At 34.9% G+C, this 27,017-nt stretch overlaps 1 protein-coding gene across 9 annotated transcripts in view; it reads right to left on the bottom strand.

Annotated features, from left to right (window-relative positions):
• The window catches only part of sky (GTPase-activating protein skywalker), a 92,374-nt gene that overhangs the window by 10,577 nt on the left and 54,780 nt on the right, over positions 1-27,017 (bottom strand). For 2 of the 9 annotated variants that reach the window (XM_073080290.1, XM_073080291.1), the window contains exons 5-9: positions 7,171-7,295; positions 4,526-4,672; positions 3,888-4,072; positions 3,413-3,578; positions 2,289-2,375 (exon numbers count right to left, since the gene is read on the bottom strand). In XM_073080290.1, coding sequence (XP_072936391.1) covers positions 2,289-2,375; positions 3,413-3,578; positions 3,888-4,072; positions 4,526-4,672; positions 7,171-7,295 — 710 coding nt within the window. Of the gene's footprint in view, positions 1-1,599; positions 1,693-2,288; positions 2,376-3,004; positions 3,035-3,412; positions 3,579-3,887; positions 4,073-4,525; positions 4,673-7,170; positions 7,296-27,017 lie in introns of all 9 variants that reach the window. The other 7 variants (XM_073080287.1, XM_073080288.1, XM_073080295.1 and 4 more) reach the window with 6 other exon arrangements.

The following is a 27,017-nucleotide window of genomic DNA, read 5'->3' as shown; positions in this document are numbered from 1 at the left end:
ATCATTAACTATTCTATATTAACTTAATACATGCTTTTTAATTATGAATGAATGAATGATTGAAATGTATATCATTGTTTACTATCACTATTGGTTTTTTAATCGAATACTTATCTGTTATAAAAGGAATTGAAATTAAAAATAAAATTAAGGTTGAAAATTTGTGGCAGTTTACAGGACTAGTAATAACATAAAGCTACTAATAAAACTACATCAACTAACGCTCTTTTAGAAGACACACAAAACGGCACGACATCAAACGCTTTAGTGCCATACATCCTGTCTTTATTTATTTATTTATAATTTCATTTCTTGAATAAACGTGGTGTCAATCTTGTGAAGTTTCATATTGCTCACATTAGTCATCATCATTTGGGATTCTGGTATATTTATGATAATACTCGCAGACTTAGATAACTCGACCAGTCTCATCAGTATACCAACTTATCGTCGTAATCATAGCATAATTTAATCAGCAATTGTCATTCGCATTTTGCTTCCGTAATCTAGTCCAACGAGTCTCAAACACGTAGATACTGTTGATTCCAATTCATCATTTCAAGAACAATTATGACCTGTACACTCTATTATTTAGTTGCGTCGAATAAGGGGATGTATCGCACTAAAGTAATATAAGAGCTCGTGCTAAACGTCTAAACAGTCGAGTACAACACGTAAACGGTACGGTGGTGTGTATACTACATGTACAGACAGTCAGACAACACCGCATGCAATAGATATAGCTTTAGTAGGGACTTGTAGAAAATAAACTAGCTATACAACAATTGGAGGCATTTTGACCAAAGCTTATCGACAAAAGGAATTTGTAAATCAACTATTAATAGACATAACCGTTATACATTAAGAAAATAGTGATATAGCTGTTTTAAGAATATCTATAAATATCATTTGAGTTACGTTAATAACAGATAAATATCTCATAATGGTTAAAATGACTCCGCCAATTTAGTCTATTTCTCATCTTCAAATAATAAATTTACAATAATAACTACAACTACCAGCAAATAAAAGAATAATAAAACCCAGTGAAGTGAATTTAACAGACGATTAGTGACCCTTCAGAAGATAAGTTTCATTTTCTGTTAATAACAGATTTTTCTCGATCAAGTAACACCAGTGACGAACGTAAGAAGGAATCCAGATTACAAATAAATAATCAATGTCTTTGAATATTAAATCAATCATTATTCAAAGAGGAGTTTTAAAGAAATTTTAATATTTTTTACCGATTGCTGTCACCGTCTTAGGCGCCAGCCTCGCCTCACAATAAGGTTAAGTTTATCGGTTTCTTTCTATACAATTATTAATGGTTTGAACATATCATTTATTTCTTTACATTTTACTTCAGTTGATCCAAGAATCACGTGCTATGAGTTATAATTATTTTATTTATAGAATTTACACCATCTAACACAACAAAGATAAATCTGGATTCCCATAATTTAAGATCAAATATTCCAAATTCACAATCGACCCAACCGATATACAATTTTTACACAACCTCATTACCACGATCTACGGCCCAAATGTACAATATACCACCGAGTGGATAACCCTGATGTTCAATCTACTTCAAACCTTCTGTCTAAGATCTGACGAGTGTTGTTCCTTATCCCTGAACACGGCGTTAGGGAAGGGAAACCACAGGGCCTTGTGTGAGGTTCTCGGACTCTGCGAACACCGTCCTTGGTCATGATAATTTTGGAAAAGACGATATGCTATTTATTTTTGTACTAAGTTACTTTAATTTTGGTGTAGATTTTGGGAATATTTATTAAATTATTATTAAAAACATTTTTCATCAGTAAAAAAAATTATTCGTCTAACTATTCCCCTACATTACCTGTTAAATTGATATATTTCAAAGATAAAACGTAAAATCCTATTGTATCAATCCTTAAACAGAAATTAAGAGAAAATGTATTAAAATACAGAAAAAACGAGCTCTCATGCAACTAGCCTATATAAGTCAGATAATACGAAACACTGATAACAAATGTAGTTTGTTTCATATTATTTGAGCACAATTATTACGAACACGACAAATAATGCAAAACAAAATTATAATAACAAATAATAAATCGAAGCGACGCAAATCTGAAAAAAATTGGGAAAGCAACGACTTGCTATAATAAAAAAATATAATAATTATTAAAAAAATAATAATAAAACACCTAGATAGCAAGCGGTGCATCTAAACATCGACGTTGGTCGCAAGCTTAAAGGAGCGACACTTATATTTGTGACATAATGCTACTTAGTCTTACTTCGCTCTGGTCTAGAATCTGTGACTTGATCGCTTGGATTGGATAAACGCCCATCGAAAGGGCGCGCGGGCCCGGCGAATGTGACCCCTAACGGGAAAATCGACACATAGTTAGCACTCACACAAAACAGTCGACTACATGCCGTCACATCACTATTAACTAGAATCTTTCTCGAATTGTTAATATATTCAAGCTATGTTCATTTGCTCGTTACATCGCAAAGATCAACTTACACCTCTCGTTGTCGCATGCCAATCTCGCAACGTGTACAAAATATTCATTTTCATGTCTAATACGTAACTGTAACGCCTTACAATAAGTAAACAACACATGATACACTGAAGGAAATATGATATAAAAAGTCCATTCAAAGCCGGTGAAATGAACGACATTTGATTGTTTTTATTGTTTTTTTTTTAATCAGTCTGATGAGGATCGTGTCGTGTCGAATGGTAACATCGATAAACACAACAATATAATCATTCACAAATCTCTCGCTACACAGACCGAAACATAACATAACTTCGTGAAGTCGACAAAGGAAAAGGGAAAAAAGGTATGTATTTTACAACAGTATGAGACTACAGTCTCTTGTTTCATCGAATCTGTACTCGAATTCGATGTAATTGAAGTTAGTCGTGTTAGAATCGCAACCGAATGATTGAATGAGAAAGAAAAGCCAAAGCCACGCCTAATGTTGCTGTCGTGTACGATACCATCTGTTTGCACGTTTCCTCAGACAATTTCTGCAAATCAAGTAAAATAATTTCTAACACATTATAATCACCACATTTTTACTACTGTAACGCGCGTTAACATATAATTTAAAGGCATTTATAATACTGAAATATTAATATTAATTTAACTTGTAATTTTATATAGATTTCATGCGAATTCTTCCACAGAATTTAAAACTGATAAATCAGTATCACCACCCGCTTCTTTTTTTATGCTCCTTCCACTAAACACATCAATAATATTTTCACTAAAAATTTTGGAACTACTAAGTTTAGGTTAAACGGCATCATTGTAATCATAATCTTCATCAAACATATCAACATAATCTTTATCGATAACACTGAAAATATTTTCAAAATAATCATCATCATCGTGTGGTAACTCACCTCGCGTATGGTGAGCGTGTGCGACATCATCTGTATGTTGACCTGCGACTGGCTGGTGGGCAAGTTGTCGGAGGAGCGCGAGCGGACGAGCCGGGCGCCCGTTATCACCTGCTTCGACTTCAACGTCATCTCCGTCTTTATGAACACCCGGGATATGTACTGTGAACTGGATAATATGTTTTCGTCATATTAGATTACTGAAAACTTCGACTTTATTTTATTTCGCTATTATAGAAATATGATGAAATTTTGCTGAGAAATATAATTTGGAATGTACTTAAAATAGGAAAGGAAAAGGAAGTCGTTATATTCTATCTCAGTATCTACTATGCTACATTAAAATAGTAAAAAAATATTCAAGAATAGATCGCTTTTAGCGGTATTATTATTCCTTAAATTTTTTGTTATGTCTATAAGCTTCAAAGTTGCTTCTTTGATGTATATGAAAATGTATTCGCATTTAATTTTATCTAACCTTAAAGCCCTTATACTGAAAGCAGTCCGCAAGAGTTTAGTCGGCGATGCCGGCATGTTCCTGCAGAATTTGTCAATTGCGTGATCAACACCGTTCTTCGTCGCCTCGGCGTACCACTCAGAGTTCTGGTTGGTGGAGTGTTTGTGGAACAGGATGAGGATCGCCAACGCTACCCTGTAGAACACCTGAGAATAGAGAGTTAATCAAGCATTCACGTCACCGTACAATCGCGCACCACTCGTATACTTAGTTTAACTTGATGAATGATACGAAATAAACGAAAGCGATTTCATATAATGCAAATAACGATGTGTAGCGAGAAAATAGTAACGTGAATGATGATGCAAAATTGGCAAAAGAAATTGTCATGAAAGCCAAATCAATAGCATTGAAAGTAAAAAGAGATATAAAGTTTGAAATTGGATTGATTAAAATTGCAGATATTGATAACATCAAGTACGAAATGCAAATGAAAATACTTTCTTAGATAATTAACAAACATAAATTAAAACGTTCCACCTAGTAGAAGTCAAAGTTAAATGAAATTGAAAATTATAACAGCGATGATATTAACACAATTTTCGAACACTAATACAGAAAACTGTAACGAAGATGACGCAGAATGATTAAGTTCCCACCTTGATACCCTCGTGGAAGAAGCAGTCGAGCACGCGCACGAGGTGCGGGAAGGGCAGCGCGGCCAGGATCCACCACTGCCAGTCCGCGTAGATACGCTCCGGGCCGATCGCGCCGGACAGTCGCGACAGGTGCTGCGCGGCCGACTTCTGCAAACAATCCGACACACTGTACGGAAACTGTAGATGTAGTCGGGAGACTCAAAATTTGATATCTCAAAATTTCCAAGTATTAACAAACTAAGAAATATTGAAACAACTAAGAAACATCTCAATTTAGATACATGACGAGGGAAGGGTGGATTTGACCATGAGCATGAGACATGAGCATGAGAGACCGGTAACTACTAAAATATGCAGACCTCAAGATTCGATGGCATGAAGTTGGGTAAAAATTGTGGCTGCTGTAGGCGCTGTAGGCTAACTCTGGAGTAGTCCAGATATGTAAGATTCCTTGGCCCAAAAGTGCCTACGCTCAAACCAACGTTCTGATTGACCGATAATGGACAAGAATCTACCGATCCTGCCGTACCAAGGCCTTCATTGAAGATCGATAACCACGGCACCACGCACACAAGATATTGAAGTTTTACATAAGTAAACATCGGTAAACACAATCAACATATGAAAGTGTTTACCAATCACGTTGGCACGGTCTAGTCTAGACCACAGCAATGACATCACCTCATGAGCTAACAACGCGGGGTGCGCCGCTAATAAAGACCAACATAATTAATACCTACGAGTGTGTCCAGTTATTGATAGTGCTATCATGTGACGGTGACACTAACCTAGTATTTTCTTGCAGTCGAGGTCAGTTATAACTAACGTGACCATTTAGTTTTATGTTTATTGTGGACATCGACATTTTCTACATTACATGGCGCATTGGTAAATATTTATCAAATCAAATAAAAAAATAGCAATACCAATAACAAAAGTTGATCAAAATTTGTCCAATTATGATGGTACTTGTGTACCAGAGGTGAAATGTCTAAACGGTATAGATCAGTCACGAGTTTTTTTCGTTTCTATTAGCATATCCTAACATGGAGAACCATTGCAGAAATAAAATATTACTGTATTTAATATCTAATACGTTATGCATGTATGAATATGGATAGTCATTAATATCTATTACTCAATTAAAAGTCTAACGCAATAGGACTTTAGGTGAGTTAACGTGTAAGCCCGTTTAAGCTTAAGCCAAACAAGCTTAAAAACGTTACAAGAAACCCATAATGATTCTAACACATTGGTCCTTCGAGCCGGACAGCTACGCTTTTAAAAATCGGCTTTACGAAGTACACAAATATCGACTAAACTTGTAAACATAACTCCACAAAAGTGGAATTGCGTGTGTCGTATATTATTAACGTCGCGATAACGCCGCGTTATGGGGGACTTATAGATTTCATAAACTCAAATATATCCACAAAGCAAGGGAACATTCGCACGAAGATTTCAGCCTGACAAATCTCTTTATTCCAAATGAAAGTTTGAGTAAGCAACAAAATCAATTAACGTCGTTAGTGATTCAAAAACTTACTAATAATTTAAAGATACTTGTGTGTCGTAGCTACTTTTCTCATATTTACGTGTGCTCGGTTGTAGCTACTTTACTTATGTTTATGTGTGCTTGGCTGCAGAAAAAGGTAATGTTTTCAGCGATAAAATCAGGGCGTGGTCAATTTTATTGCTTTCGCTGTAAAAGTTCAGTTTACGAGCTGATCACGTGATAAGTCGTGCACAAAGGTTCGCATGTTTAGATTTATACTAGAATAAAACAATTTGTTGAAATACAGTGGATCTGAGGAATTGATAAAAATACTTTATATAATATGTTTAGGTACATTATTATTTCTTGTAGCTCAGAAATAATTCCTTGTAATGAGCGTGTGATCCAACAGATGGCAAATGGCCACTACCGTAAACATTGTAACTAACTCCGATTGAAGTCCTATCTGAAATCGGATAAATGCGTTTTCTTATATAAGCGTGCCGCGTTCAAACAAAGAAGCTTAATAAGGTTGGTGTTAAACAAAATTAAGTATTGCAGTGGTGCTTTCCCAGAGCCACAAAGAATTCCATATCTCTAAAATATTATTAATCCATTTCATAGTACAGATCTTTGAATTACAAGAAATCTCTATCACTGAAGCTGGTAGAGCTTTTGAAATTTCAAATGCTATATTGTACGATATTATTATATAATTTTAATAGAAAATTGATTTCAATATGTAAATACTGATTGATGGATAACATTGTTGCTGAATGCATCTGACAGAGAAAGTATTGGAGCGAAGCGTAAATTACTTTACATAGTAATTTGCGTTATGCTTGATTACGTTAATTAATAGATTTGGTTCCAATCTTGCAAGTAAAACTAAGTTTACTATTGAAACCAAATGTAAATTCTTGAAACAAAAAACCTTACTTCGGCATTAGAACTTTTGAACAATGAAGAAGTGAAAAATAAAATTCTCTGATACTTACCATATTTTAGGAAAAACAATAGATATGAAAAATTGACAGCTTAAACGATGGATAATAAAGGAAGGATGGGTGGAGTGATAGAGAGACTCTCTTAAAAATGTTGTCATGTAACAAAACCTTCATGTATTAGATAATGAAAGAAGGACACTTACGGCATGTTTCTTTGCAATCTGCATAACAGTCTTCCATGTCACTTCGTTGAGCAGCTTCGTCTGTGTGATAAACATCTTCTCCTTGGAGGCCACAAGGCTCGCCATGCAGTGGTAGCACTCCTCCTCTGGAACGAAAAAAAAAATAAAGTGACTTAAATATATCTAAAAATAAAAATAATGTTACTAGAACTAAACCCAATTTGATTTGTGTTCATGTGTATGGAAAATTCTTATTCGTCGATTGATTGAGTATTAGCAAAGTCATAAATACATAAAGCCACGAACAGATTACATTCTAAAATAAAATCATCTCACAATAACCCAAGAAAGATCAGAGGAGCCAAATATCCGAGTTGAATCCAAAACATAACATAAAACTACATAAACCATGAAACATATAGAAGAAAAGCCCAGGTACTGTTGGCAGTGAACCAGAGAAAATAATATTTTGGAATATTTACACCCAAACTACCGTTGCTCGTAAAATAATCGTAATTCATCCGACTATGATTTCCGTTCTGATGTATTGAATGTCTGTTCAATATCATCATAAAATCTGTAATGTCATTCATCGATTTATATGTTTACTGGACTTTGAACCAGGACAGTGTTATGTGCTTGTGCCATAATTTAAGAGACAGTTTATTTCATAACAATACGTCTATTACGTACTTGGCGATGATCACACACAATAACATTGTTGTCATTGTTCTTTCATCTATGTATTTCATCGTCTATCAACATGTGCACGTATACCTATTCGATGTAGACAAATCATTCTTTCATTTATATCTTTAGTTATATTTTACTTATTTTCAATCTCTACGCTAAGAAACATTTTCTGTACGTGCTCTTGTAATATATTTCCATTATCTACCAGCCCTACTACGCCGAGGTAGTAACACAGTTTTCCATTTAACGCCCCCCTTAGAGAACGAGCCGGTTAGAGAAGTGCTTCCCGCTGGGCGCCTTTGTGCCTTAATGATATTAGTCTCAGCGCTTCAGACTTAAAAGCTTTGTCACACTCGCGGTGTGTACCGGAGTGCACGCTGTTTGCCGTAACTGTATTACATGCTAAGCTTGTTGAACTTTAAGAGAATTTCTAAAATTGTTTTCCTAGCTCTACCTATAGGATCAACGCAACATCTGTAGCAAAGACCGTATTTGTCACTTTCGCTAGTACATACTAAACGTATTACATAAACTTCATTACAAGAATATCATTCATTCATAACGTTGCTAAATGCTTCATGAATATACGCGATATTTATTACACATATAACACATGTTTTACATAATATTGCATTACCGTAGTTATCAGCATTCCATTTACATATGATCGCGTCCACCGCATGGCTAGGTACATAGAAAAATGTCCGCTCCTCCCTATGGACAGTTTCGACATTTGTAATTCAAATGAGGTCTGCGTCAGTTGTAACACTCATAACATGAGTCGGGTCGTTAGATCCACTTGTTCCAACGCTGTTTCCACTTTGTACCGTGTCTGCATTCTATGTGAACGATACATTAGCATTTATATTATGTGCTAGAGTAGCGAAATAGTAGTATAAATATGTTAACCCACATAGTAACGTAGTATAACGTATATTTTTAATATCTTTTCAAACATAAAATGCATAAAACTATCTTTGAATTTTTGTAAGCTTACAAAAACATTTCAACCAGGCTTGCGCACAACAAATGTTCCCGAAACATTTCCAACGACTTTCTAACAGAAGCATAGTTTTCTAAAAGCAAAAACTCTGCACTACCCCACGGGGTTTGAAGTAGTACACTTCATTTAGCGTCAGCATTCCAATCAGCGGATCTGTCGGAGTTGATTGAGTTGCCGCTCCATATTGGAAGAGCTCTCGTTGAGCGTTGTAATTACGTCTATTCTCTCGGGATTGCGGTTTCAATTTGCTGAAGAGTTATTGCTTTTTAAGTCTTCCCTATTTTTAGCTTCGATTTTTAAATTGTTTGAATTGTAGGCCACTGTGCACGTAACTCTTGTATCTATGGTACAGTTTTTTCAGTATTTCGGTTTCTCTTCTTGACATTTTGCTGACCCAGGCTTTATCACCTGTGTACTTTATTATCGTGTAAGATGTAAGCATTACACCAAAAGTATAAAAAGCTTTTAACTCTGGTTCTTTCATAAATTTAATATCGCACCGAGCTTTAGCCCCAGGGAGAATGGCGCTCGTTATTCTATGACCTATTTTCCAAGTTCCAAGTAATCGCAGTAGAAAAAGACTTACATAGTCGTGAACACTAACACGCAAACACAAGAACTCTCTAAAGTCCACATGCCACATTCAAATCACACATCTTTATTTAGAATTTAAGTGACTATCATAATCAATATATATCGTAAGCAGTCATGTATCTAACACATATTTTCTTAAATTAACATTTATTCAAGATATATCGTGTACAGAGTGAAACGTATTTTCACTAGCGGTCTTGATATATTCTAGAATTTCTTTGTTCATAAATTAAACAAATAATTAGAATATAATGAAGAACTTTTATAAGCCACCCTTAAAACTTAAGCCTATTTAAAAGTGGGGGGCACAACAAACCTTGAACATCGACGGTAATGAGAAAACTCGAAACTCCACACACAGTTCATGTCGCTTTACTTCACAAAGTTTAATCATTAAAGTTGCCAGACACTTCAATGTCGAAGGTTAAATAATAATGTATTAATTTTTTAATTACTTAGAGACATGGAATTATGTGCGGTACTTGGAATACGACATATTATCTCTCTTTTTTATAATTACATCAGAAATATATTTATGATGAACATGAAGCTGAAGTTTCCACGGTTAGACTCAGGCGGCGCCACCACCACGCCTATTTCTACCTAATAACAGCAGTGTTAAGTGCTGCTGTGTTTTGATTTGAAGGGTGTGACTTTTTCGACGTAATCCAACTTAGTCCTCAGGCACACTTGTGGCTGACTTCAGTCTGATCTCCACCGAATCTAATCTTATCTGGGGTTGATTACAAATGTCCATGGGCAGCAGTAGTCACTTACGATCAGTTGGACAGCATGCTTGTCTGCTCCTCCTACATTGCTACTCCACCTCCACTACTCCTACAAACCATAGTATTTCTTTTTCAGCAACAATATTAAACTAGCGTTACTCACGTATAATTTATGATACATGTTATCTAACATCAAAATAACATATTTAATGCCCTCAGGCTCACTACGCATTTTGTTTTGACGTAAAATTAATGAGTTCAGTCTTCGTTAAACCTCTTCAGCGTTTCTTTGATGAAACATTCCCTTTGCGCATAATTTTACGTTACAAGTAAATAGCAATTTAGATATTGGCTTCACGTTACTTTGTACAATGTTCTTATTAGCTTAAGACTTTTTAATTATATTATATTATGAAAATTTGTATGAAAGTTCAAATACTTTAAAACTATGTGAATTCTTTAAAGCTTTTACATAATGAAGCTTTTACGTGAATTTTTAGGGTTTCAATCCCCAAGGGTAAAAATGGAACAGCAAGTACTAAAAATATAATAAAGTTGAATATTAAAGGGGGTCTCCATACAACAAACCGGAATTTTTCGGTATTTTTCGATCTGTTAAACCGTATTAGGAAGACGGTTGAAAGTTTTACAATTCGTTTACTACTATAATAATAATAATAATATAGCCTTTTATTCCGATCAACGTAACTTACTACTATAATTGGTATTATAATAAATACAAATAAGAAAAATAAACATATTTTAGTATAGTTATATTAATTTTATTATACGTTGTTTACGTATCGTTCATTATCACCCCAACGCCATCTATTGTTGTGTCATATAAGTAAGTATTGTTGAAAATAATAAAATGAATAAAAATAAGTAAAAAAAATGAACATTTTGTGGTATGGAAGCCTCCATTTGCGAGTTCGACTCGTACTTGGCGAATTATTAAATATTCGTCTTACAAGTGTGAGTCTGAACTAAATCCATAAATCCATCCGTCAATGAAATATTCAAAGTTGAGTCAATACGATGTTGCCCTCTAACCACATTTCTGAATTATTTCAACACAGGCCCTGAAATAATATTCTTGGCTAACCAACTATTTGCCCTCTCCAACCACTTGAACAAATTAATACAATAGTACTATAGAATTTGGGTTATAATTTTACATTTTCTCCGAAAATGGCAAATACATTTTGCACGAAATACAAAATGGGAAAGTAATATACAAGTCTTTTATAAATGAGAGAATTCATTTGTGATTTTAAGACATTTTGAATACATGAGAAGTCGTGGAGTACATGATGGAATGAAAACCAACATTATTGAAAGAAATAGAATTATTTAATACTGACAATAAGTTTATCATTTTCTCGAAATGCACGGTTATACATGTCTTGGAACATAGCTTATGTTCCAAAGTGACGTTAGAAACGAAGCCAGAATCCGTCCTAGAGATTCAGAACACGTATTTCATAAACGATAAGAAGCTGCATCAACTACTTATATCCGAACATTTTTCGCGTCAGCGTCAAAAACGTTTTCGAGCAAATTTATCGTACATTCCATGTCAGATTCCAAATTCGTGCCCACAACATTCACGACCGAATTCCCAGGGAACGCCTCACTTGGCACAACAACCTGTCGGCGGCACACCACCCGCTGTGCCAACTCATTATACAATTTAAAGATTTTTTCGGTGTAACGGTAGCGTGCCATTAGCGTTCCCGTTTAGGGCATATTCACTTGCAATGGAGTTTATTTTTTAAACTTTAGCTTAACCATCGGTTATGTCAATGCAAACAACAGATTTATGATTATTATCGTTGTTGATGTGTAAATAGCAAGAAGTATGAATAGGTAATTACCACATAACAGATTGGTAATAGATTATCATTGGTCTATACATTTGATACAGTAATAGTTCTAGGAGTAGGATCACAAATCAAACAGATCGGACAAGTTAAAGAAAACAAGTCAAGGCAATACATTAAAATATGACGTAAAGGCAAACTAAAATTATTTCTAGATTTCCAGGGCCGTGACGTTAAAAAAACATTGCTTGACCAAATATCTTACAAAGTCTAAAGAAAATAATAATATTTTGGTGAAATGGTGAAACGCATTAAGGAACATATTAGCGCAGTCAAAAATAATGACCCTAAACTTGTAACCACTGGATTGAATTACACAAACCTCAGGTGATCTCCAATGAGCATCATTATTTTCCTCCTTTAGTAAGAGAAGCAATAGAGATCAAGAAACATCCTAGGAACTTCAATAGAGAAGATGGTTTTAAGTTAGCCCAAACGTGGAATCCAGTGGTTAGTTTATGCAAGTCACAAATAGTGCAAAGTACGGTGCGTAAGGGTATTGTTAGTGTTGTGTGTCGTGATATGAAACCTGGAAAAGAAAAACGAACTAAACGTAGGGTAGATAGATTAATCTACCACTAGTACTTGTCAACGGTTTCTCCCCTCCACGTCAGTTTCGCCGTGACCACGATCCATGCAACTGGGTCGAAATATCGGCAATAAAAAACGCATATCGTGAGTACCCGTTACATAATAAAATGTTTCAATTCCGCGATAATTTTAGTCTAAAATCGTAACAAAAATATTACGTATAAGATAGAAATTGGACGAACATAGCATTTTATGATCAGTCTTGTCCTTTGTATAATAAAAACGAAATATCTGGAAATATCGGAGTTATTTGCCTTGTAGATATCTACAAAGAAAAGGCATTTGTTTATCAACAAAAGGAATAGTTCAATCGGAAAGTCATGACTTCGAAATAAGAATATAACGCGAGTGTAGGACAACATCTTGCGAACTTAGCAACACGCCTCAAAGGGAACGCAATAAACGATTGATTGGAGCCATCTCCGATTATCGACGGTTTATGGCGACACTCCCAACGGTATGTAGCGTCGCACTCGCTACGATGCGTAAAGGGCTGAGGCATTGGCAAGGACAATAAAATAAATACGTCATGTGGATGTGGATGTTTTGAGAGATAACTAAGGGATTAAATCCAGATGTGCAACTGGCTTTCCGAGGCTATTCATTTATCTCTATCACGAAACTAACAAGCACGGTGACTATGGGAAAATTCTTTCGTTTAAGAGAAACTTATAAAGTATGATTTGAATTTGCAAAGTCTAATGAATGAATACTAATATTTGATCTGTTTCTACATTCCAATCGCTTATTTTCAAGGAAATATCATTCCACATAAGATTGTTTAGTTTACAGTGTTTTAATTCAGAATACCACTCTACTTGTGTCATATATACAATGTTTACAGTTTCCAAGATTCTATTTTCCGCAGCTGGGGAGGGTCAAATGTTCATTGATGTTATTTTCGACGTATGGATATTGACGCGCTGACCTTGCATATAGTAGCGTCGTAAGTGATCGATCAGACGCGAGGCATTGACTAGACTCATTCATCGTTTGGACTAAGAGCCGTCACACGATAACGACACCTACTATAATGTACTTACGTTATTGTCTTAAATTGTGTTTCACTATACATATTACTAGCTAGCCATTCGAAAATGGCGTACATGTTATTAAAAATGATGTTCATTTTATCTCTTTACATAAGATGCTATATGAAATTTTATAGATAGCACTAACCTAGAACTGTTCAAGGCAAAAATGAACAAGCATATTTTGAGTAAATTAGATTGTATCTGGCTCACCATCAGATGAGCAAGAGATAAACTAAAACATGAAGTTAAAATATTCTGACAGGTTTAACTAGAAACTTTTAAAGAAAAGATTGAGAGACATCTTGAAAACAAGCTAGACGAAATGTGACTTACCATCAAGTGAGATTTGGGGTCACACACAGTACAAAACCTGTAATGTCTGTCAACATTTAGCCCAAACACATAGCTTCATTAAAAAGAAACAACTCCGTTTATCACATCGTAATGGCTGCGGAGCACGATACCAAACGAAGCCGGACATCATATCTCAATCCGGCGGGACCAACAATTGCCTCATAATTCACTCGCCACTGAGATTTCCTGGCCTTCGAATCAACTGAAAAGGAAACACTAAGGAAGCTCTCGATAAAGTTAAACGAATGAAACAATGTCTGTTATAAATAGATTCTCATATATAGATACTAATTGTGTACCCATTATGTTTATAGTAAAAAATAATGCTTCCTACACTCACAAGCCCGAACTAGGTTTCCTACATATACACAAGGACTAGTGGACAAAGGCCCATATCCACAACAGACATCTAAATAGTGTATTTAAAACAGACATCTAAATGATGAATTAAAATGTCTGATTGGTTGGAGTTTGGACTCAGAAGCCACTGCGCGTCAATAATAATACAGGGTGTATTAAAAAAAAAGAGTCATTTTAAAATGTTAAAGTTCCTATTATATTTGTTATCAAACCAGAATGTTTTAACCAACCCACTTGCTATAAATTCTTTAATATGTTAATTCTAATATGAAATTAGTTTCATCTATTAAACGGATGGTTGGAGGTAATATTCAAAATTTCAGGACTAGGAACACCTAATTCGGATTTTCTACTATAAGGTTGTCACAAAACCTATGACTACTATCAGGTCGCACGTCATCCGTTAATTCGCATGACCACTTCAGTTCAGTTAAAAGTACATACTTCTTTATAATTTTCCAAACAACGTGTACGGTGTAACAAAACTAAAGATCATGCTATCAACAGTGTTGTAATCTGTAAGATCATTGACGCATGCGCACTCTTGCATCTCGTTCAAATACGCTCGCGACCGATGATCGACACGTCAGATAACTAACGTTACATTATGTTAGCAAGTTATACCTAATTAGAGATAAGATACTTGCTTGCATATATTGTTCGAGTAGTATCTGGATTACAGTGCTTCGTTTCACATATAAGGTAGCCTTAATTCTTACTAAGATAATTTTAGAATGCAAAACATTACCAAATCGTTGGGAGTCATTTCGTAAAAGACTCCCAACGATTTTTTTATGTAACAACGTAACTTTTGTTATGTAACGAGTACTCACAACAGGACTACACGTTATATAATATGGTAACTCATGAAAGAAGTACCCGTTATGTAATAAAACGTATCCATTCCGCGATAAATCAGTATGTATGAAATAAACTGAAAATGAATCAATATTTTACAATATTAAAGATGATATTTAGTTGATTTTAATGTAGTTTGTGGTGTAGAAATTCTTGGACTATCAGTAGAAAATAGACGTAAATGTGTACTTAAATCTACACACGTAGGTAAAAATTTCCAAATTCACGAAAAACACTTAGCATTTGCCCGAGCTAACCAAACATACAAACACAAAAATTCGTACCCAAAAGGTGTGAACAAAACCCGAAATCGAGTCAACGACCCCGCCTTGCCGCGAGATAGGAAACCTGACGACATGGACTAAGCCGATGAACATAACACTCTACCATGGATAATCCACGCAATTGTGCTCCTTATATGTGAAGTACGCAAAGACGGGAATTGCAAGAACGTTAACGACAGATGGGTAACGATACCAAATTGACGATACTAATAAAACGTTTGCGGAATACGATGGGGCAACAAATACGGGATTGAATGGCTTTCTAGACAATACCGATAAATTGACCGACGTCCGGAATGAGAATGCTGGAGTGGAACTGGAAATTGGTAGTTAGATTAACTGAACTTCATCTATTTCAACTTTTTGTTATTGTCGCGCCTGTGTTCTGAAGATCTTCTCGGTACCCACTAAAGATGTAGATCCATAATAGGTTTCGGGCGGCTATTGTTTCGGATGACTTATGGATGTCTATTTCAGATGGGTGTGACGAAGATTAAACGATAGTGATTTGATAAGTGAATACTCCTCGGCACGACATTAATATATCCGCCTGAAGAATTTTATATTTTTTACACTAGAAGGATGTGTTTGTTATCAGACGTTTTCAAACTTTATATTTACGATGGTACACAGAGATCTGGTTTAAAAGGTCCAGAGATATATTAAGTTTTATGTCTGTAGGTTCTACACTTTTGGTAATTGTAGTTGACTCTTAACAAATTGGAATTGACAAGCGTGCAAGGAGGACATCACGGTAAACACATGCATGGAAGAAATCTTAAATGAATTGCTGGACATTTAGTTTAATATATTTGTGCGTGTCAAAAAACACCTCTGAAATATATGCGTATGCAAATTAATCATCACTCACATCGCTATAAGGGTAAAGGAAAAAAAAACATCGCGAGAAAATCTTTTTATTTTTGTTTACGAGGGGGAAACCTTTTTAAAGGTACCCGACGACGTGGGAGCGACGCCGGATTATGTGGGTTTTTTAGCACACTAAGCGTTGGCCGTCCTCAACGCTTGGTGGAGAACTCCGGGATCTCCGACGAAACACAACCGAAGTCCTCCAAACGAGAAGCTCCGTTCGGGCTCTACCCTGGGGGAGCAGTTTTCGCTCCTCCTACACCATGTAGTGTTTACGACGGTATGCGACCACACAAACCGCCGTCCTTCCCGGGGTCGCTTGCTGGATGGTTCGAGCTCCCACTCTTACCCCCTTCAACCCCGGAAGCCCCCTTTTAGTCGCCTCTTACGACAGGCAGGGGATACCGTAGCCCTATTCTAGTCCCGGGACTACAGGGACAACCCATCGCACAGGGAAAACCTACACGTCCGAGAGTTCTTTAAATTAAATTCTTAAAGGTGTTTGAGGTCTATCAATTCGTACTGTGCGAGCGCGGTATAATGTGACCTAAGCCTTCCCATTCTGAAAGAAGGCTCGTGTCCAGCAGTGGGACAATAATGTGAGACAATAGCAGACGTCAACACAACATTCACCGGGTGTTAGATCGGCACAATTACAATTTAAAATGCATACGAGTTTTGCGCCCTTGCAAGTTTCATTACCGGTCGTGACTTGCATGCATATGCGTGCTAGAAGCCTTATTGCGAGTTCGAAATAACAATCGTAATTTACATTCAAGGTAGAAATTGTATTAATAATTTATTTTATAATTCCTGTAATTTTATGTGGCAAACAATTTTAATAACATTTCTGTAAACAAGAGCAGAGTGCAGTGACCACGAAAAAGAAATAAGAAAGAATAAACAAAGAAAAAGGCACTATTTACAATACAATACAAAAACTCTTTATTGTACACCAAATTTATAGTAACAAATACAAAATATTTACAATAATTAAAGGTACAAGTGGCGGCCTTATGACTAAATAGTGATTTCTTCCAGGCAACCATTACTATTTACTTACTATTATTTATTATTATTTACTTTGAACCCTAAACATTTTCGTGGTATTACGTATCCTTACGAGTAAATCAACCCCTGTAAGGACCTCTTTATTTTGTGAAAGCTTCGGCGAAATTGACTCAACCACTTTTGCAAGTTTCCAAGATTCCGATTAAGTCCAACCTTTTATCCAAGTTCATTATCGTATCCAAGAGAAACCCTTATCTTATCATCATATAAGCAAAATTAAGAAAATCTAGTGATTAACTTGAATTAAGATAATGATAATTATTTTGCAAGTAATTCAATTTTATTCATATGAGTACATTCGCTGATGAAAACTTGATCTTGATACAAAGTTGAAGTAAGAAACAAAAAAGAGCTAAAAATCGGAAATCGAAGGTTTCTTAATTTTCAACGCTAGACTCGAGCATTACCCATTGTTGGAAATATAACTAAAGCAACTCAAGCCAAAATTATGGGGTTTACATTTCAGAGTGCAGTGGCACTGTGACAGTGGAGGTAGTGACTTCTACCAGGCTCTACAAACACATCACTTGGCTAGATTGCTTAACTCACCTAATAAATTGAACCTAAGAAGTGAAGCTAATAAAAGCGTATTTAAATACATCACAATTTAGTTCACAGCCACGTGTCTGGATACACAATGAATCAGTCGTGTTCACATCGATGACATCACGCTGCACTGTCTCGAAGGTAAAAATGGTCATTGACATGCAAAAGGATACTGATAAAATAATTTTGGATAACATATACATATACTCTTGTACATACGAGTTACGCTAGAAAATTATCCCAGCCCTTATCCTAAATTATTCATATTCATTTTTGGCTGACTCGTGGTTCGATGTTAGATATCCCACGTACCGCCAGTTTTTCAAGTTTAAAAGCTACAAAAAAGTTTTTAGAGGTGAGTGAAGCCAAAGGAGGCTTAAATCCATCTCCTATCTCAGAGGTAACCCGTTCCGAGCAGACGGACAGCAATAGGCTGATGACAATAACTGAAGTAGGTTAGGTTAGTATTTTGGGTGCCATGGAATCCCACAAATACAATAATCCAATTTTTCACACTATCTCAGTAACGTCATTGTGACGTAGTTACCACGTAATAGGATGAAGTACACGATACCCACATAGATACTGCTAGATAAATGTTATCTAGAGATTATGATTATGAATGTATCATGAGGAATGTATTTTCATTGATACAGTATAGTTTATATTTTATAATAACGTTTTGAACTTGAGAAAATCCTAAGTGGTAGAAGTCTTTTGTCCCGGTGAATCCCTACACAATCTCAAGGACTTGTGGAAAAGGAGGAAAAAGTGTCGCTTAATGTTATAATCAATATTTGTAATAATAATGTACCTCAGATACCTCCAATTAGTCGTAATCGTCATTGGCACAGTGTACGTGATATTCATCACGCTTACGCCGATCTTTAGTTATCACTACAACAAGCGATGAGAGATTTTGAAACAGATTATCTCTATAGTGTGTAAAAGTACATTGAAACGGAATCGTTAAAGGCCTCAGTTGGCCACGGAAATGTGCAATCCATCAACCAAATACAAGTTTTATCTGAGATTTATCATAAGTATCATGTGTCATATTCCCTCCTCTCCTAGACCAGTAAGCGTAACATAGACTCTTGAGTAGAAAGCTTATATATATATATTTAGAATAGATTAATTTAACGTTACAAGCCCGCAGTGCAACAAGTAGTTAAATAAGTATAAAATTAAATAGCAAAGTACACTCTGGCCGCTACGTGATATAAAACACGGTAGCGTCTTAGTTGTTTTGGATGTAACGTAAGCCTTAAAGCCTTGAGCATACTCGTGTATTTGTAGTATTGTTTTGGAGTTCTGGCGCCGTTTAATTTTGCTTATATATAGCTTAGGAAAATGCAGTTGTTCTTCAATCGCAGACAAACACTTTAATATTATTTATTTATACAGCAGACTGTAATAGATTACAAGATCACGCGGAGATAATATTTAAGAACTAAGACATTTAATGATAATGAGTAACACATTATAGAACGTTTTTTCTAATAATACATATGATTATGTCTCCGTTTGGCGTTAAATAAATAAATTATGTTCCAGAAACATCGAGAGCTTGATTCTGAAAAGGTGTAGTGCCATCTATTAGAAGGGGCGGACTAAAACAGTTTCAAACGTTGAGATTAAGACCTATGGACTAAGTTCGAATAGTGAATACACGCGCTAGCTTAATTCCGGCACATTATCATTTCTCGATCTTCAGAGTGCGCTGATATTTATGAGTAAGACGATATGATAGATGTTCGAACTAATATTATTTCAGTAACTTTTGTTATTGCACATAGCATAATTATAGTAGGTTCTATTTATGCAAGCTAATTTAATTATTACTGCACAAGCGAACAGAGATTTCAAACATATCCGTTCTGAATATGTCATGAGAGCGCATGGTGCTAACAACACGGGAACTCCTAGTGCGATCATCAATATAGAAACCGCTATGTATGTATTATAAGTGTATGGTTTGCGTCAACATCATAGATGTTGATAACGTGTCCGCGCAAGTGATAACGATAGATACACGCGAGCACGTGAGCCGACAAACTGTTGAGGTTGAACAACCTTAAATGTTATGGACGCTATAAAAGAATCTAATCAACTATAATTATGCTAATATTATACTTTGTAATGACTTTGTTATGAGGTACGTTGATGTTTACGAGTTTGAAGGTAACGTTGAAAATCAATAGTTCGATTCTAAAGAAAATATTTAACTATGCAAAAAGTAGTAAATTTTAGTAGAATTGTAGCAACAATGTAACGTTTGAATTACAATTAAATCAAATGCTTGCCAAATGTCTGCGTTAAATAAATTTTATGAACATTTTTAATGGTTAACGAAGAAGCAGACGTAATAAATACTTTATACATGATCACTGAAACATAATCAAAAATATAGACATCATGTTAAATCTATATAAATTATAATCACCCTGTACATGCTCAAATGCACATCAGTCATCAATCAAATCCAGATGGCACGCAAAATGGATTGCATTATCACCCGTGCCAACATAGTGCAAATTATCTAGAACGCGCAAACAATCTCTACCCGTCTTTGTTGCACGACCTATCTCACTCGAATGCGCTTTGTGTACTCATTTGCTTAAAGGAGATGTTTCATTTTCGGCCATCTCATGTACACTATATCTAAAAAACACAAATAATTTGTATAATTGAAGAAAAATACACATATATTTTGATAACCTAAAGTATTCCTGTTTAAAAATATTTAAAAAAAGCATTCCTCATTGAAATATTAAATATGGCGGAGTACTGTCAATGTCAAGTTTTCATAACTGTCGATGTCGGTCAGGGAAATTATGTTAAACACATAGGTTACCATACTCTTTGGATGTCGGTAATTCTGTATTTCGCTGTTTTAGTCGTAAAGTTATTGTTACCTTAGTACTTTACAATCTGGCTTTTGTTTTGGGTATCCGGTCATTATTTCTGAATTTAATTAATTATTTATAATAATTATAACAAAACCACCTTTTAAATAGTATCTGGTTTTATAGATGTAAGCATACTTATCTATGGATGTAAGTGACATGTCAAATTAAAAAATAAAGAAGTTGTCAATTTGATATGTGTAAAAGTGGATATATACATATTATATACTGGTGGAATCTAATGTAAACGTTGAATAAATATGTACTGATGAGAAGATTCCATTTCAATCCTGAATATGTTTCTGCACTGTGCTGCTTACGATTTTGGACTGATTCTACCTTACTTGTTTACCCAGCTTATGTTTTATGGACTCTTGCGATTTTCGTGCGATCGCTGTGGATTGTATTGACAAGGATTCAATATCATCAGGTAAAATATACATCAGTTAGTTGTATTAATCGTGAAATTATTGTTAATACTTTTAAACTAGAGAAGCTAATCTTTTTACATTTTTTCTTTTTTTAGATAATTACAATAGCAAGACAAAGACATTCTTGGGATGATAAAATAATCAGTTATTATTGCAACTACATCGCCGGGCAACAAACCGTCCTCGTAGGAAGCTGCGCTCACATTATGACCATTGTTTGATGTTTGTACTGGGCTCGTCACGGGATATTACAGAACCTGCTACATAATTGGATGAAAATATTTATAAGGGAAGATATTGCAAATGAATAAATAATGTATCTAAGTAAAGAATAAATAAAATATTATCTAAATGTGTAGGTACTTAAACTTGTTTTATTTACACACTTAAATGTTTTAACTAAAATAAATTGGTATAGAAGTACATATTATGGTATGTTTGTTTTAAGTCAAGATTTATGAAAGTAAATATAATTAATGTTTATCAAATATAGGTATTGTTTCTCAATACATACAACACAATATTTATATACATACAATACGCCCATTCGCGTAAAAAATATATTAAAAAGCATATAATGTATATAGTAAGTTAAAATAGAATGACAGATGTCATTATTACGGTAATCACTACCGCCATGATGTTTTTCCACTGTTGTGTTGCAAGTTTAAGTGTAAATTATTGATTTTAAACAATTAAACCAACATGATTTGAAGCAAATTAACCCCTACGAATTGTTCTTTGCATGTTTTCTTAGTTTTAAGTGTAGTGTACAAAAGGTGGCCGGGAGCCCATACATTTTGAAACATCTCCTTTTTGTTTACTATGTTGTAATTAAAAACATACGATAACGTCTTCAAATCAACAACATATACAAAATTGTTTGTGTCTTATAAATTCAAGCCTTTGATTGTTATAAGTAGTTTTTATATAAGTTTAGTTTTTTATATACGTTATTGTGTTTCATTAGAAGGGCTACACCGTCCCAATGGCGGCTGATTTACACATGAGGCGACCATATTAGTCCTTAGGAGAGGCAACGAATTTATGATCGACTTCTTCACGTAGCACCTGGTCAATGCGATTACAGATGTCCATGGGCGGCAGTGACCACTTACCACTTATCAGGTAGACCGCAAAGCTCTTTTGCTATCACAATCTTACAAAAAACGAATCGTAGAATTTGTCGGAAGCAATTTAAGTGAAAAAAAAAACTAAAATGTGCGTAAAATACTAAGCCTACTGCCAAGATTCTTGGACTCCATCAATCTAAATGATTGATTCATTACAAAAACATATGTCACACCGTAGAACCACCTACTAGCGAGAGGTTACTGTAAACAACTAATCTAATATTGGATGTGTCCCTGAGTAAATTAAAAATATCGGCACTTATGTCGGCTAGAATGAGAATATTGATTCGCGATATGAAAATAACTATGCAACATATTTCTAATTAAATATTGTCTTGGCGTAGAGCTTTTAAATTGAGAAGTTCTTTGAATTAAGACTCATATTCAAAGAATCCACATAAATAACAGTTTAAAACAAAAAATGCTTCGACAAAAGCGAATTTAATTGACGAAGACACTTAGCTCACACTCATTGCTCAAATTAAAATCGGGAGTGTGAAAAATCAAGTTATATTCAGATAAAGACGTTGGTAAGAAATAATTTGATCTCAGCAAAACGAACTAGGAGCAGCGAGACGTTAATTCATCCAATTAACACCAATAAATTTCTGCTTCCAAGTAATGGGATGTCATGTCAAACGTAAAGCTCAACGTTCTAAGGGTCTGGCAACTCCTAATAAGACCCAAATCTCACGAGAAATTGGAATGATTTATTATAACAATACCGCGACTCTAATAGCTGCTGTAGCGACAAATTACTCGGGCGTGGAAACTGAAATGTCATACTAATTAACTGAAATTTCATTAAAGTAACAATTTAAAGGTTGCGAATTTTACAACTATAACAAAGTAGTATAATGATAGAGCATAAAATATAATGCGACGTAACATAATAATAATTGGATCACACCTGTTCGGAATTAATTCAAACGCGCAATTAATGGCACTAGGGAGAGACTTTACAATAGATGTTGATACAGTCTATAATAGGAATGACATCGGCGGTATATAAAAAATATAGAACATAGAATCAAGTCACTCAATGAATAGATGAAGTCATAAAAAGCGAACATGAAACGTTTAATGACGTATTTCAATATATGGTCGGTGGTCGACATACCAGTAATAAATAATGCATAAAACTCAAAACTACATTAGACCATAAAACAGAATCTATTCATTCGTATTCGAAAAAGTTATGAATCGTTAAATTCATATTAAAACTGTTTTAAGGCATTTAAAACAGAAGGACATGTAGAACAGGAAAAATGCGCATTAAAATAATTTCAGATGTTTGTAGCCATATCATATTTCCGATTCAATGTGTAGTAGGTAGACAAATAGGTATCAGCTAATGAGAGTCAAATTCATGCCAAATTAGTCAGTCAAATTATTCAGCCGCTGTGTTTGTAAAGAAACATAATTGACATTTATTTTTAGACGAACTTACTTCTTATTACACAAAGGTATATGCACAGATTTTATCGGAACCATTTGCATGAAAATTGATAAAGAGACTTATAGACATTATAAAAGCATCAAATTTTACCGAACCTCTGCCCACGGATTGCCACTCATCATTCATCATACCATTGTCATTGGCAATGGCAACGACCTCCACTTTTATGGATGAGCATAAAAATACTGTTTTCGCGTAGCATTACCACCTGGCACGAATTACAGTTATGCAAATAATGATTTAGAAGATAGACCATACATAGTATGCGAAGAGCTTGAACAAACCAACTATTCAATAATTTTTATGTGATCTGACCAAATAGGTCTACCTATGAATATTACTTACATATACAACAGACAAATAGAAGAAAATACACTTCCGAATACTTTACCGATGACAAATAACAATAAATAACGAATATAGTAACTTATATAATTTTAATAGAGCTATGTCGAAATCATGTGCGTCAATAGTTTATCTATTTTAAGAACTGCGACCAGCCATGGCCAAGATAATTGAACAAATTGCTGTAATTTCTTTAATACGATATAATCTCATTCGTAATGAATAAATAACTTACATGGATATCCTCCGACCAGTGTTTAGGGCTCTTAAAACACTCAATGATATTAGTGAATTAACCTCGACTGCTACATACCTCCAATCGTAATAGAATTTTATGCCGTTTAAACATCATTATAACTCTACCGATACATTACAACAAGTCAGTTGACCTCGCAATGGTGTTGAAAAGGTCAGAATGCAACTACTACACGATAATTAACGTGAGAACAGATCTATTTTACCCGATTGATAAACAAAATAAAAATAGAATATTCGCCGACTTCAACATCTGAAAATAGTACTTAAGTGGATGAAAGGAAATATTTTAGATCACTAGGATAACAGAAAAGGGTATTGTAACATGGACGATGGCGGATATAATTCAATTTGTGGATACAGTTGTGTGGCGGATCAATGTGTATAATTAAAAGATCATTCTCTTGGGTCACGTACACGGTAAACACGTGTGTATTCGCGGTTCGTTCCGCTCGTAAAGACTTATCTGTTGTTCGTTCTCTTGTCTGTTTATCTGATGGTCGCGCTATGGATTGACTAGCGTGACAAGGAGGCAGGTTCTACTATCTGGGTAGATTAAGGAAACGTTGAGTATGTCGATCAACCGGAGTAATGATTTATGCAATGTCATTTAACAAAGAGAAAAGAGAAAAACATCTAATAAGCAGTCAGGTAAAAAGAAAATCTCATTATTAAGACAACATTAACATAAAATAAAAGAATCACAAACGCACTACATTTCATTTTTCTCTTACATCAAATTACATATGCCATTATACCAGGAAGCAACCATATACATGTGCAAAGTCGGCAAGTTCCGAGCGAATTAATTTCCGTGATATATTATTGCGAGCCGGCAGACAGACGACGGGGCAAGATTAATATGGCGCTCGATAGAACTCGAGGGGAATATTTAAAGAAGAGCAATAGAAGGTGGAAGAGGTCGTGACCCATATAGCTGTAACGACGTCCCCCGGGAGTGAAACGATCTAGGAAGACAGTTAACATTTTTACGATAGGGAACCTCAAGAAACGTTATAAAACTAAGATGATTTTTGCGTTTATACTTTGTGAATATAGTGCTCGCCACCGAACAGATAAAACATTAACATCAAACAACAATACATTAACAGAAATTTAAAATTGAGCTATTGTAAGGTAAAATTTAAGAACGACAGCGCCAAGTCTAAACAAAAGCCCAACGTCCAAAAAATGGGTTTTAGACTAGTACCATATCGACAGAAAAACATAAAGCTATAGTCAAGTTTATTTAGGACTCTAAATATTAATATTAACTGTTGAAGTAAAAAGTTGTTGAAGAAAATAAATATTCGTTAAATCACGTTCACTATATAATTTTTAAACAAAAGCTAAATTTTATTTTCCAAAGCCCCTTAATGACCCGTTTTAGGCAGACACGTAATCAGATCTTTTGATGACAGCTCAAGAGTAAATCGCTTAAGTCTCCTCCGGAACTCCATTATAACCTGACCCACTTTAGAGATACTACGTAAGCCAACGTGAATCAAGTCGTCGAGGATCTGAGATTTTATTTAGTCGCAGAGGATAAAATGCGACCAACAATAGAAAAGCCCCTTAAATATCTTGCAAAGCCGTTTCAACTGAAACACATCGTCTAAATTCCAGACACGAACTAGGAAAATCGAAAAATACGGGCGCTTCAGTACACAGTATTTTTTTACGACATTTTATGTGGGAGCAAGGATATTACTGAATCGTGCAACGCTTTGAAAACGACGAAAACAATGTGCCGAGATACATATGTCCATTTAAAGTCGTATCAAATAAAAAATACATTGATATGATTCCATTTCTTGTGATACGTTTATTACTTTTGCAAAAAGCCCAAGAATATTCAGGAATTCAAACAAGAATATATATTACTATAGACAACTGAAAATAAAATTGACGTCTTCTGTGTATTTTCATATTACACGATTCGCGAATCACTCAGTTTCACTTAGTTATGAAAATAAGCTTTCATATAAAGGAGATAAATCAAATTCCGAATCGCTTGTTTTTCAACATAAGAGGCTTACACGTTACGATGTCAAATTTATCCTTTTAAATTGACAATCCCTGTTACAAGAACGACGAGACGAAAAAAATAAAAGAGAGAAGCGTCCTTGAGATAGAATTTGCAACGAAACACAATGAAACTCGTGACTCTAGTGGAACAAAAAGTGGTTGCCAACCAGCGAGCGCTTTTCCGTCGCTCTTTATGGATTAAGTGCTCATTTTTTGTTTGCGAAAAAATTGTATCATTGAAAGCACGAAAAGTGTATCCAATATTGTAATGGTTTAAATTGAAAGAAACTAAGCTGAGGCTTATGTTTAATAGAATTGCAACGACCACACCCATCAACCAAACAACACACATTAGCCAAAATATCATTTTCCATCAAAACATTCTGCAGAAAAAATATACATAGATGCTAACTAAGTAAAAAAAGTAACACAATAATTG

Source organism: Epargyreus clarus, unplaced genomic scaffold (assembly GCF_041222505.1).
Source record: "Epargyreus clarus isolate Ecla_fem2 unplaced genomic scaffold, WU_Ecla_fem_2.2 ptg000015l, whole genome shotgun sequence".
Lineage (NCBI taxonomy): Eukaryota > Metazoa > Arthropoda > Insecta > Lepidoptera > Hesperiidae > Epargyreus > Epargyreus clarus.
Note: the sequence above shows the minus strand (reverse complement) of the source record. Positions and strands in the feature narration are given on the sequence as shown.